At 35.9% G+C, this 12,460-nt stretch overlaps 2 protein-coding genes across 4 annotated transcripts in view; one reads left to right on the top strand and one right to left on the bottom strand.

The window, feature by feature from the left end:
* Nucleotides 1-12,460, bottom strand: part of LOC132913952 (transmembrane protein 230) — a 133,697-nt gene that overhangs the window by 20,066 nt on the left and 101,171 nt on the right. The window lies entirely within an intron of this gene.
* LOC132913927 (mastermind-like domain-containing protein 1) overlaps nt 520-12,460 on the top strand; it is a 173,631-nt gene continuing 161,690 nt past the window's right edge. For all 3 annotated transcript variants that reach the window (XM_060972592.1, XM_060972590.1, XM_060972591.1), the window contains exon 1: nt 520-715. In XM_060972592.1, the coding sequence (XP_060828575.1) occupies nt 701-715 (15 nt within the window). In that variant the 5' untranslated portion in view covers nt 520-700. The remainder of the gene's footprint in view (nt 716-12,460) is intronic.

Genomic DNA, 12,460 nt, shown 5'->3' with positions numbered 1-12,460 from the left:
ATCTAATCGATCACGGGATATTAATATCCAACGTAGATACACGAACATAAAAGGTTTCTTGAGTCCGTAGTTCGAACATGAAGCAACATATCACAAGGAGCACAAATTCTTACATCGGGTTAAGGTTAGAGAGCACAAAAACCAGCCATGTAGTTTTATCTGCACGACGCGACGCTTGGGAGTGTCTGTTGGAAATCGAAGATATCTTATCAATTAGTAGTAGAATAAGATCGTGATGATAGAAAAATACGTAACCGCGAATACTAGAGTTCGAGATGAGAATGAGGCGCACGGTGTATAAAATTGGTAGCGTTTCACGATGTACTGCACTAAGCGGTCTACAAGAAGGAGAAGAGACGACAGGTGACTGGTGGCTTCGCCATGCGCGTTGCTCGCTCGACCTCGGCGTCGCTCGAGCACGCTCGTCATAGCTCGGGCGCCTCCGGCGGCGAATGGTGGGGCGAGCAGTGTATCCGTGACGTCACATAATTAGAGTAAATACAAAGTAGTCTTGATGGGACAGCGGCGTGCGCCGCACCGTGAGTCGCTGGTCCGCGCGCGTCAAACTTATATCGTTTCGATACACGCACACCGCGTTTGTGTAGCTCGTGATATATCGCGCTATGTGCCGTCAGTGTGTGTGTGCCAAAGGATCCTAGATGACTGTGGGAATAGTAAGTGACAGTCGTGCAGCAAAGAAATGGAAAAGATAGAGGTGAGCTAATAGTAATTTGAAAAAAATTTGTAATTAAAATTTGGCTTGCGCTGGCTTAAATACAGATTCCGCGCGCCTGCGATCTTCTCTTCCCTCCGCTCGTTGTGTCGAATTCACTCGATGTGTTCTCGCTCGTCCGTAATGCAGAAGTGACAGCGTGGTGATGAGTGGGGGAAGGGGTAGTCAATGGAGGGGAGACGGTCGTGTACTTAGACATCTGGCAACGAATGCAATTGTGTGTATCTTCAATGTGCTACACTATTAGAAGGACTGATTAACTCTCTCCCTCCTCCACCGTTATCAGCGCGTCGTCTTTCTCTGTTTCATTTTCATTTCTCTGTGTCAACTTTGTGATTCTGCGTTTATCTCTCTCGCACGTTTCTTAGCCTTCCACCGCCACCTCCTCCCCCCTTTCTCTCCCCCTCTCCACCCTTATTCCACCCCCACTCTATTCGTTCTTTCTCTTGCTTATTCGTACGCTTGCTTACTATTTCTCTCTGTTCTTCTACGTTTACATGTCTCGCTCTCTCCCTCTTCCTCTTTCTTTATCTCTTGTATTCTTTCTTTCTTTCTTTCTCACGCTTCCACCAGTACACTTTGTGCTTCTTTCTCTCTCCCTCTCTTTTTCATGTTCTCTCACTCGCAGTTAGTGAGGTATTTATAGATGTGCCTTAACCCGATTTAACACAGCCACCTCGACTCGCATTGTCCTAACAACGATTTAATGAGAAATTACATTTTTCCCCGAATTGTTTAGTTGTTTTTTTTTTCGCGCTTTCTCTTTCCTTTTTCCAAAAAAAAAACATCGTCGAGATTAAATGGAATCGTGTGAAAGAAAAGGGTCGTAAGAGAAAACACAACAACATTATTCGTGCACACGTCCAAAAGTCGAATCGATAAGTACGTCCGTTATTATTAGGACGAAATATTATGGTACAACGGGTAGATAAATAGAGCGTCGTCTGTTTAAAGGAAATTTTAAGAGTGTATGTTTGGCTGCCGTGAGAAAAATATATTTAGAAGTGTTTCGTGGAAAGGATGTACAGTCGAATGAGAAGTTTTACAACAACTTTTATTATCGACAAGTTTCTACTCTCTCTCGCTCCATCTTTTATTTATGATAACGAAAGCGATTAAATTGGTGTTATTTACCATTTGAATTATAGCAACCATTGATCCGTAATTATTGATTTGTTGGCAATACTTTTTCGTTATTTTTAACGTAACTCGTGTATCTTTTTTTTTCAGTTTTCTTCTTTTTTTGTCATCTCCCCTTCTATTCCCGTGCTCCCTTCTTCTTGCACGCTTACTGACTCACTCACTCGTTCGCTCGCTCGCTCTCGCTGTCTTTATTATTAGTGGACGAATTGAAAGTATACATTTGAGAATTAAATCGATAATGCGGGGTCGCGAGTCACGGTTGTACTTATTATATCAGGGACTAAGCGGTGAGCGTCATTTTTGTTATCGTAACTCAACTGAGTATCTAATACACGTAAAGCAGTCTCTATTGTCTTTTTCTCGCAATAAGGAGACAACAAACTTCTACAGTTTTTCGTCGCCTTTGTTCACCGTATAACGACTTAAAATATTCTCTCTGGCCTTTCGAATAAAGTATACTTTCCTGGCGAGCTATTTAGCGTCCATAGAAATTTTTGTTCCTTTTTGTCTGTTACTTTCTTCTTCTTCTTCGTTTTTCTTGTCCCGTTGTTGCTGAAATGGGAAATACAAATTGTAAAAAATGCTACTGGCAGATGCAATAATAATCAGTGCGCCAGCGAAAATTCCCATCCCTCTGCGACCTATACTCGAGCGTCTATGACGTAATAAAATTATATATTTATACGACGCGAAGCTATTTGGAGTATGATAAGTGAGGCACGGTGAAATGATGTTATTATGCAACATTGAATACTTATCGTATAAACTAAGTAATGTTTTGAGATGTTAATATTTCACGGAGTTTATATAAATCAGTGAATATTTTAATATAATAATATTAATAATAAATTTTTTTAATTTTAATCACGCATTCGCCATGTATAAATTATATTTGAACAATATACGGACAATTAAATATTCAAATTTGGTAATTCAATTTAAATAAACAATCGATGGAAAACAATTTAATAATCCAATTAAATTTTACAGAAAGCATGTATTTCGAACTGAATTTAATAACTGGTAAAAGCAAACTTTATAAACAAATATATTGTCGCTTCTATTTATTAATTCCGTGCGTTGCAGTTGGTTTAAATAATACGTGAATCGCGATTAAAATAATGCTCCGTCCTTGCGGCAAACAAACAAACATACATATACGTATGTATTCCTGGTTTTTCTGTACGCGATTCAAGAGTCGTAAAAAAATAACAAAATATTTATTTTAACGTTGGCTGTAATTTCCACGAGATACGTTTTGTATCGAACGTCCTTCAATTCATGCATCAAATATAAACACGTTATCTTTCTACAATTTTTCGCACAGCAAGCACAACTGTATATTTGCCCGGTGTTATATTAAAATTGTTTCGAACGAATGGTCTATTTTTGCACCGTGAAAATTACGTCATGCCTTGACATGGCACTATTTACGTTTAAGGATTTCAATATTACACAAACGTACGACATCTCTAAAAAGATTAAATTCGAAATTTAGTGCGCTCGCCCGTAATTCACGTCGTCGATAACTTTGCTGCTTTTGTTCAGGCCTTTATAACAAAAACTATTTCTCACGGCAATCATTTTCTCTCGGGATTTATGTAATATAATATTCGCTTCTCTCGTTATTCTTTATTCTCTATTCGCTAACGTGTTATGAATCTATCGTAAATATAGCAACGATAAAAATATTGGCCGTGCTTGTGAGATAATTATCTCGTGACTCAGCCACTGAATGTTGTATTTTTCTTCTTCTTGCAAATCGTTAATAAATTTTATAGTCTGTTACGAAGCCATTTTATCTCTTTCTCTCTCTCTCTCTCCCTCTCTCTCTCTTATTTATTCCTCTTTTGCTTCTTTATATTAGAATTATATTCGAATTCGTCATGCGTGTTGCGTTCTTCCTAGTTTACTCTATAATTTTACCTCTCACGGAGAATTGCGAATTCCTGTTTTATATTTGTAATTCTAATACGATAACATTAGGGAATCATTCGCGAATCACAAGCACGTCTAATTTCTTATCTTATTATTTCACGTATATATTGGGTAATCGGCGGTGCATACATGTGGTCGCATACTCGTATTGTTTACATGGCTCTCTTTCTCTTCTGATTCGTGTATCCTCGTACGAGCTCGTGTTGGTACGCGTGACACGATGCGCGCGCACTTACACACGTACAGCACGAGCCAAATTCAACGAACCGAGCGGGACAGGTGCTTCACTAACAATAGTGGTACACGCCTTTGAAAATGTACTTCAAATAATGATCGCGACGCTAAGCGCACTTTCAGTTATCGCGTAAAGCTACCGCGTACAACGCGTACCGCAAAAACTAGTCGCCAGATAAATTTTACGATCTTTCACCAGCAAAGGAAATTAGCCGATAATTCATTCGCGTTGACGCGCGCGCACGCGGTCCACAGAACTGCACGATCTTGTTTCCTAGAATTCAATTGACGATTCATAATTAAAATTTGTGTACACGCGACCGGGCATATTTATTCGCGCTCACACGCGCGTGCCGAGTGCGTGTATCGATCTTTGCCCGTTCAGCCGAGCCAAATATTTATAATCCGTGAAAAATAAATATAGGTTAGCCTACCCCATTTTCACTTAATACGATGTAATAAGAGCGTTATTAATCAGTTAATTCATTAATCATTCGAGCTTATTCCTTTTAGATAGGTTGAAGTCCCTCCCAAGGTTAACAAAACATAATTTCTTTTGTTATTTTTTCTTGTTCTTTTACTCGGAGGTTTTTTTCTTGTATTTATTTATTTTTTTTTTGTTTTTTGTTTTAAAGGAAACACGTGTATGAAAATATTGAATTAAGCGTTGCTTGTTGATTCGGTATGATTCGTTCTTACTTCTACCCTTATACGGCCCCTCAGAATCTTCCCCACCAGCAGTCGTTCACGCTCTTTCCTGCTAACAACATTAAAGGAAAGTACCCCGTTGCTGCTTTAATGGAATTTACTTTTGTAGCTTCGCAGAGCTCACCATATTTTACAGAGTAAATTGCACCGCGGGGGCGGATCTCGAAAAACAAGTGTTTCGATTTGACACGAACAATAGGAACGCTCTTTGTCACATTATTTCGTTAGAAGCGACTCAAAGAATATTTATATGTATTTCTAGCAATTAAATCTCAGCAGAAAGACTACGTAAATTTTAAACGCATGACATTTTTCTGGAAAATTCTAATTTTCCCGAAACATCTCTAATTATGCAGGTTTTTTTTTCCATTTTGGTAAATTATAAAATTGGTTGTCGCATTTAGGTTTGTTTGATCGCGTGCTCACCGAAATAAGATCCGATAAGAGACTCCTGTACGATCGAGATAACGCTTAAAGAATCGTTAAATGCAATGATAAAGCGTTGTGGTTTATTTAAAAAAAAATGCTACCGGCGATAAGAAAATATTTTTATCTATCGTGGAAAATTGTCGGAGTCGAAATAAGTTTGTTCGTTTCGCTTTGTGTTAGTCGTGAATACGTCATATTTCAGGAGAAAGTTGTTTTCGATACTTGATTTACATGTGTTAAGCGTGCGGCTTAAACTGGTAATAATTACAAGATAATGCATGTACACTCGGATTGTCAAGTGAAAGAATGCGCGCGAAGGAAAAGCGGCGAGGTTTTTACCACGGAGTGTACATCATGCTAAAATTCTAATCGGCAAAATTAGTCGGGAGGGGGTACAGTCGCGCCAGAAAGTCTGGCTGACCGCGTTTCCAAGTAGAAAAGTTATGAAATCAATTCAATGTAGGATTGGCCTCCTCTCTGTATAGTGTACTGTTGGCTCTGTTATTTTTCTTTTTTTTTTTTTCCCTAAGCATAATCCGCCGTTTACGCTCGTTACACACGAGCAAATGTCTTAATAAGATCTTCGTTTTCTCTTCCCTTTTACGCTTTAATCAATTTCCTTATTAAATTCTCTAGATTAATTTCCGAGGTCATCACGGAGAAAGATCGATAATTAATATTGTGGAAGTTTCAAGCTATCGTAAACAAGGGGAATCGAATCAAATCAAACGACCTCGTTCTCTGGTGTTAATCAACACAACACGAACGCGTAATTACGTTTACCTCATTAGTAATGGTAATCGTATGCTATGTTTTAAAGAGGCAAGAAATCTCATGGATTAAGCCTTTCAGTTAAAAACCGAATACATACATACATACATACGTGCTAACAATGTAACGTATATGTATGTTTGCTTGGCTGTGAATGTTGGAACAATCGTGGAAGATAAACCGTTATCAATATAATACTAATAATCCGTTATCTTGCATAAGTAATAGAACTATGTATTTGCCGTAAAGAATATCTTGAAAGAGTATGAAATATTTAACGATTGTTTTAATATTTATTTACAATAATTTTCTGTCTTAAATATTATCGTTTGAATATTTTACAATCATATATAAAGATCTACTTTATTCAGACAAATAAAGAAAAGTCGTTGAAATATTTGACCTCGTTTAAAACGTTATAAAGTTGCCTGATTCAATTCGGGTCGTGATATTGATTTTGAAGGATACGCAAAAGTAAATAGGAGAGCGATATAGAAATACAGTGATAAAATATTTATCTGAATAATTCTTTTCGAAATGCGCTACATATATAGCGTATAAATTAAATTAAGATTCAAATGAGATAACATTCTTTAAAAATACTCATCCATTTCCTACGTTGCTTTTTACTAACGAAAGTTAAAACGGGAATATTCGTTTCACTTTGGAATCGCTTATTAGTTTTTCTATGTCGTCTATCTTTTATTTTCCCCTATGTATTTTAATGGACTTTCGACGTGCATTTAGCATCGCGGATGTAGCGCGTAATACCAACATTTGCGGCAGTAGTTATCACGACTATGGTTAGGAGCATAATATTACGAATTTCACTGTACTAGTATCACGACAATGAAAGGAAGGACGACGATAAGCGATAGATAATTTTCTTCGAACTATTCGAATATTTTATCGATAAAATTAACTCTCTAAAATTAGTTCAAAATTTTTAATCAGTTTTAATTTTAATTTGTTTATTTTATTTTCGTATTTTCTTTTTAGAAAGTTTTCCTGGAATCGATTTACGTATAAATATTTGTTTCTGTTGTCTCGTTTATCGTTATTATGTATTTCTATTTAGCGCGAGGAAACGAGTATCATAAAATAATAATCAGTGTTTCCTCTATTTTCATACGAAATTTTTATACTCTATATTTACAATAATTGCAATGCACTTTGGTTGTTTTGCATTGCAATGCATCTCGTTAAATCTCTTTGCGTTCTACTCTTTACCATTTAACGTTTTGCTCTCTTTTTTTCCTTCGATTCGTTTGCCACATGTTTACGATAACGTTATGCAGCCATTAATTTCGGTGCATCGCGAATACCGCTTTTGATATATCGAATGAATAATTTATTTGCACATTCGAGAAATATTAATATGAAATGAATCATAAATAAAAATGAAGAAAATAGCGAAGTAACATATAATACAATCATGCTCGTGGCTCGTGACACAACTACAAAGATACATAGTTTGAGTCAGCGAAATTCTGGAAACTCGATGTAAATACAGCTTCTTACGAAAGTATTTGAATATTGTAAGGAACATTTACACAAAATATTTTCAAATTTTATTGAGAAAATGTTTGAATATTTATAGAAACATTTATGCAAAACATTTTGGAATTTCATTAACGCTGTAACAAGATATAGTTATCACGATTGTATGTTTTAATAAAATTTCAAACCAATCTGAAAATGTACATAAAGATTACAAGATTCATTACATTATTCAATACATTTATTCATTAGATTAATTAGGTATTTCTTGGCATGTTTGTACTATCACTTCTGTAATTTTGTTTCAACCGATATAATAATCACTATACTTCTGTTTTATTACACTGCTAATGAAATTTCAAAATGTTTTATATAACACGTGTATGCACTTGATGATTCCATTTTTTCTAAATCTGACCTTCGTAGCATTAATCTATTTTAATAAGCTGTATTGATCATGCAAAAGTAGGGGAATCCTTCTCTTCTTAATCAAATAGATTAATACAATCTAACATAAGGAAATTAGTTATTCCACCGAATTACATTTGCGCTTACATTTATTTTAAACAGCCAATTGCTCCATTTATTCGATATCTTATACAAATTTTCAAAATGAGTGTTCATATTTTAACATAAATTTAAATTTACCTTCAACTTAATTTTAATTTTAAATACCTTCACGATCCGCTGTAACACGATGCATATTATGCAATTGTATAACATTTTCATAGTCTTCGAACATCGATACACGCTATTCATCTTTAAAAGTAGACATCGAACGTTCTTGCTCCATTTATTCGAAACTTTGGAGGTTAAAACGTGGCAATGTGTTAACATATATCGGAGAGTCAATGCATCGGTGTGTGGTGCCTTGGGTTTGTTGTAACGAATACTCGTTAAATCAACGGTAATTTAATTGAATTCCTACGCAGCAACGCAATTTAAATGTGATTCGGCGCGGGTTCGAGTTCACTTTCCGCGCCGACTGTACACACGGGTTGCACATAGACGCGTTCACGCGATTAAGTACATTGCTTCTTTCATCTGCTGCTGAAAACGAAAAAGTTGAAAAACGAAAGTCTCGCCGTGGGGAGAGAACCAGATGTATATCTATATATCTACGTGTATATTCGCGATATTTATACGTGTCTAAAAGAAAAGCAAGCAACTTTTAACTTGATTCCGCTTTATCTTTGTGAGTTATAACCGAGCCACCGCTTATCTGTGACTCTTCTTAAATACATTATTGAGTGAACAACAAATAACTCTGCAAAATCTAACTCGCACGACTACGTGTCTCCGATTCTAATTTCCACGAAAACATTTCCATTTTTATGGAAAATGATATTGCTAAGAATTAATAACATACGGAAGAGAAAGATTATCCATTTCTGTATTTTTCTGACGATAATGAAAACTTGATTAAAATTACTTTAATTTATCTGTCGAACGAAAGCTACGTTAATTGATTTTGTTGAAATATTCGCGATATTTGGAAATTCTAATTTGGAATATATTTACTCTAGATGGATTAACAATGTAACGATATTTGTACGTGGAAATAGTAATACGCTTCCACGATAATAAATTGATAATAACAATGGCGAGTGCTATTATATTAATCACGCGCTAAAAACAACACGCGAACTCGTTCTCCCGATGATAAATTTACTTCGTACATAATTGTGTAATTTAAATAACTCTGCTGGCAAGTTATCAAACTACACGAACACATACCATTTGAAGCGAAACTGTAAATCATGATTTTAAAAATATAGTCTCTCCTTTTTTACTCTATGCTAATATTGTATGAAAGTTCAACTCGTAAAACTACGAGTATATTACATTAAACATTCCTTCCACTCTTGTAATCCTAGAGTTCTATTTTTACGCTATCTTTTTAATTTTAGAAATATAATACGTATTACGTACATGTAAAATATTCAGCATTATAATTCGTAGAAAGACGCAATAGAACTCTAACAGAGTTTCATAACGTTACATACCGCGATATAAACTTTTAGATTAATTGTTGTTTGGTCTGAAGTCTGAAATAATCAAATGTACAAACTTTGCACATCCTTGACACAAATTGTTCATCCATAATGAAAGGAAGTATTTAAACTTGCACCTCAGCATCGTTTAGAATGACGGTTAGCCACCCATCCCTTATAAATATTCCACTCACAGATCTTTCATTATTTCGCGTAATTCGTCCTCAACGTTGAGCGCACCAAAGTTTATCCATCCTTGACACAAATTGTCGAACTGTAATCAAATGTACGCTACGAAACGATGGCCAGACAGCCATAATTGCTTTTTCATTTTATATAAATCTTCGATTTTTATGTTGTTAGAATAAAAAAAATGTTAAAAGCGAACGACAGGATATAATAAAGAAAAAGAACGAGAGAGATAAAAAGAGAGAGAGACAGAGAGAGAGAGAGAGAGAGAAATGGAGCAGAAATGGCATTGAGTTTTAATAAATGATACAAATGGTAATTATACGGATGAACAGTCCATTAATAACAATGGCGCATTTTGTTGCGTCGATGAATAATCGACAGGCGAGATTTGTTAAATTACAAGTTTTGTTCTCGCGAAATAATGTATAGCGAAACGAATCCATCGTGGATGAATAATGGCAGCGAAGTTTCGGATCGATAGGAATTTACGCGTGGCTTAAATAAATAAATAGAAATTTCCGCGGATAGCCGGGCGTACAAACAGCCAAACGCAATTTGTAGACGATCATGAAATTCAATCCATTTTCTTACTTTAATTGAAACCCGATGTTCCTTTGATATCGAACAGGATAGGATTAACGAATCGTCCGACTAATTAAACCAAATTTTACTAATATTTTCAAACACGGGCCGAATAACGTTCGGCTATTACATAATCTATAGAGAGCTATAGAGAGTAACGAGTTAACGCATACGAGCGTATCATGAATCGTATAACACAGCGATAAATCCATCAGCATCGATTACGATTCATCGATATAACATGATATGTTAATACACGAGGATTCCGCGTTTCCCATTGGTAATGTGCCAAGATACTGAATACCTTCTTCTAGTGGCTCGAATGTAGAGTGAGTTGTGAAAGCGTTCAAATGTTTGCAATTAAGATCCCGCGATCGTTCGTTCGTTGGGTTCTTTCATTCATCCGGACGAAAGAAGGCCACGACCTGGACCTGACTCAAACTTTACAACTCGCTCAATGTAAATAAGACGTACAGTTAACCCGCGAAAGTATTTGAGCACCAACCACAGAAGACTTTTACGTATGTATTGCACGCGTTATATAAAACATTTTGCGACATTGCTGTTATGATTATAATATTTAATGATGTATGTAGAAGTTAGAAGATATTTTCTGCAGGCATGTAATGTAGTAATAAATTAGCATGCCGTATGAAACGCGTAATTAGTGCTAAATATATAAATTCTAGCCTCTACCGAATAGATTATGGAACATATAAGAATGTATAAAATATCCAAATTATAGTGCTCGTTATAAGACGTATTGAATAGAATAAACTTCTTCTTAGATTCTATTTCTGTAATTGCGTTCATAAAAATATGAATTTGCTTAAACATAGGTAACGTCTAATAATGAGTAATTGACTATTCAGAGGCTGAATATGTTTTGATCTCTGAATAAATACATATTTTGTAACTGCTTTATACATTTTCAAATTGATTTCAAATCATGAGATCGAGTATCCTCAAAGTGCTAATGAAGTTTCGAAACATCCCGTGTAAAACGGATAAAATATTTATAAAAATATCTAATTAACGATCAGCTTTGCTTCTAATCACATAATTCCTTTCACATAAATCAGTATTTTCTTCATTTTTTTCAGAGTCCATTTATATTATAATAATATATAATAATTTCGTCTCTATTAAAGAACCAAGCATTATTTATATTTAACACACTGTAGAATAGTTTGCATCATTAACTCGGAACGCATTTGTATCTTCCTTGAAGCGTATATTCATGTTAAAACTGTCATAAATATCGCGCACCTTATCAGATTCTTTTCAAGGCTCGGCTGTACGATCTTGATATCCGCCATAGTTATAATATTTCTTTGATAACTCGTCTCTGACATGCATATTCCATGTATTAATCATCGTAATCGGTTGGAACACTTTCGTCATCGAGCCGGGTTCTTGGCGTGGTTAGTTTGCGTCTCTTACCTTTCTGTCGTTCTTTCGGTTGCCTCGCCTTCTTTCGCTAGCCTCCTCTGGTTTCTCACCCCTCGACCACCCTCTCCTTTCCCCGTCAGCAGGTTTTAGTCGACCAGGTAGATGCGGGAGAATATAGCAAGCATATGTGAGAGGCAAAAAGTAATTGGCAGTAAATTTTCTTGGGTCTGGACTCAGTGTATCTCGTTGACGCTTCCATGATCCACGCTGGGAAATACTTAGTTCTTAACCCTTCGCGGTCGTAATTCCACTCCAACCAACTATTGTGTACCGCTGACGGACCATGAGAATTGATAAATTTCGTTTCCACGATTTATTACTATCTTCCGTCGGGAACTTTCCAAATTAGAAGCGAAATATCTTCCACGTGACATAAGCTGTTTTTTTTATTTCTCCTTTTTTATTTCTCACTCTTTTTCTTTTTTTCATTTTTATAGCCCATTACGTAAAAGAATTCTTTGCACGATTGCATTCAATGGAAACATCTTGAACAAGCAAACATCGTATTTAACGAAAAGGAAAGGTTCGACGTGATGAAGAAGAAACGCAAGTCATTTCTTAAATCAGTCTGCAAACATTGGTTGATCGATGAAAAAAATCCAGTGGAAATGCAAGGAAGGGGTGAATACGTATTCAAACATAATAGATGTGACCGGACTTCGAAAAGAGATACAATGTTTTTCATTGTGACGGGACGCGGTTCGATTATATAAGCAATCGATGGGAGAGTGTGTCATTGTCGATTGTGCTTTATTGGCACTGTATCATCGGCCTGTTCCGGTGA

Source organism: Bombus pascuorum, chromosome 14 (assembly GCF_905332965.1).
Source record: "Bombus pascuorum chromosome 14, iyBomPasc1.1, whole genome shotgun sequence".
NCBI classification, from domain to species: domain Eukaryota; kingdom Metazoa; phylum Arthropoda; class Insecta; order Hymenoptera; family Apidae; genus Bombus; species Bombus pascuorum.
Note: the sequence above shows the minus strand (reverse complement) of the source record. Positions and strands in the feature narration are given on the sequence as shown.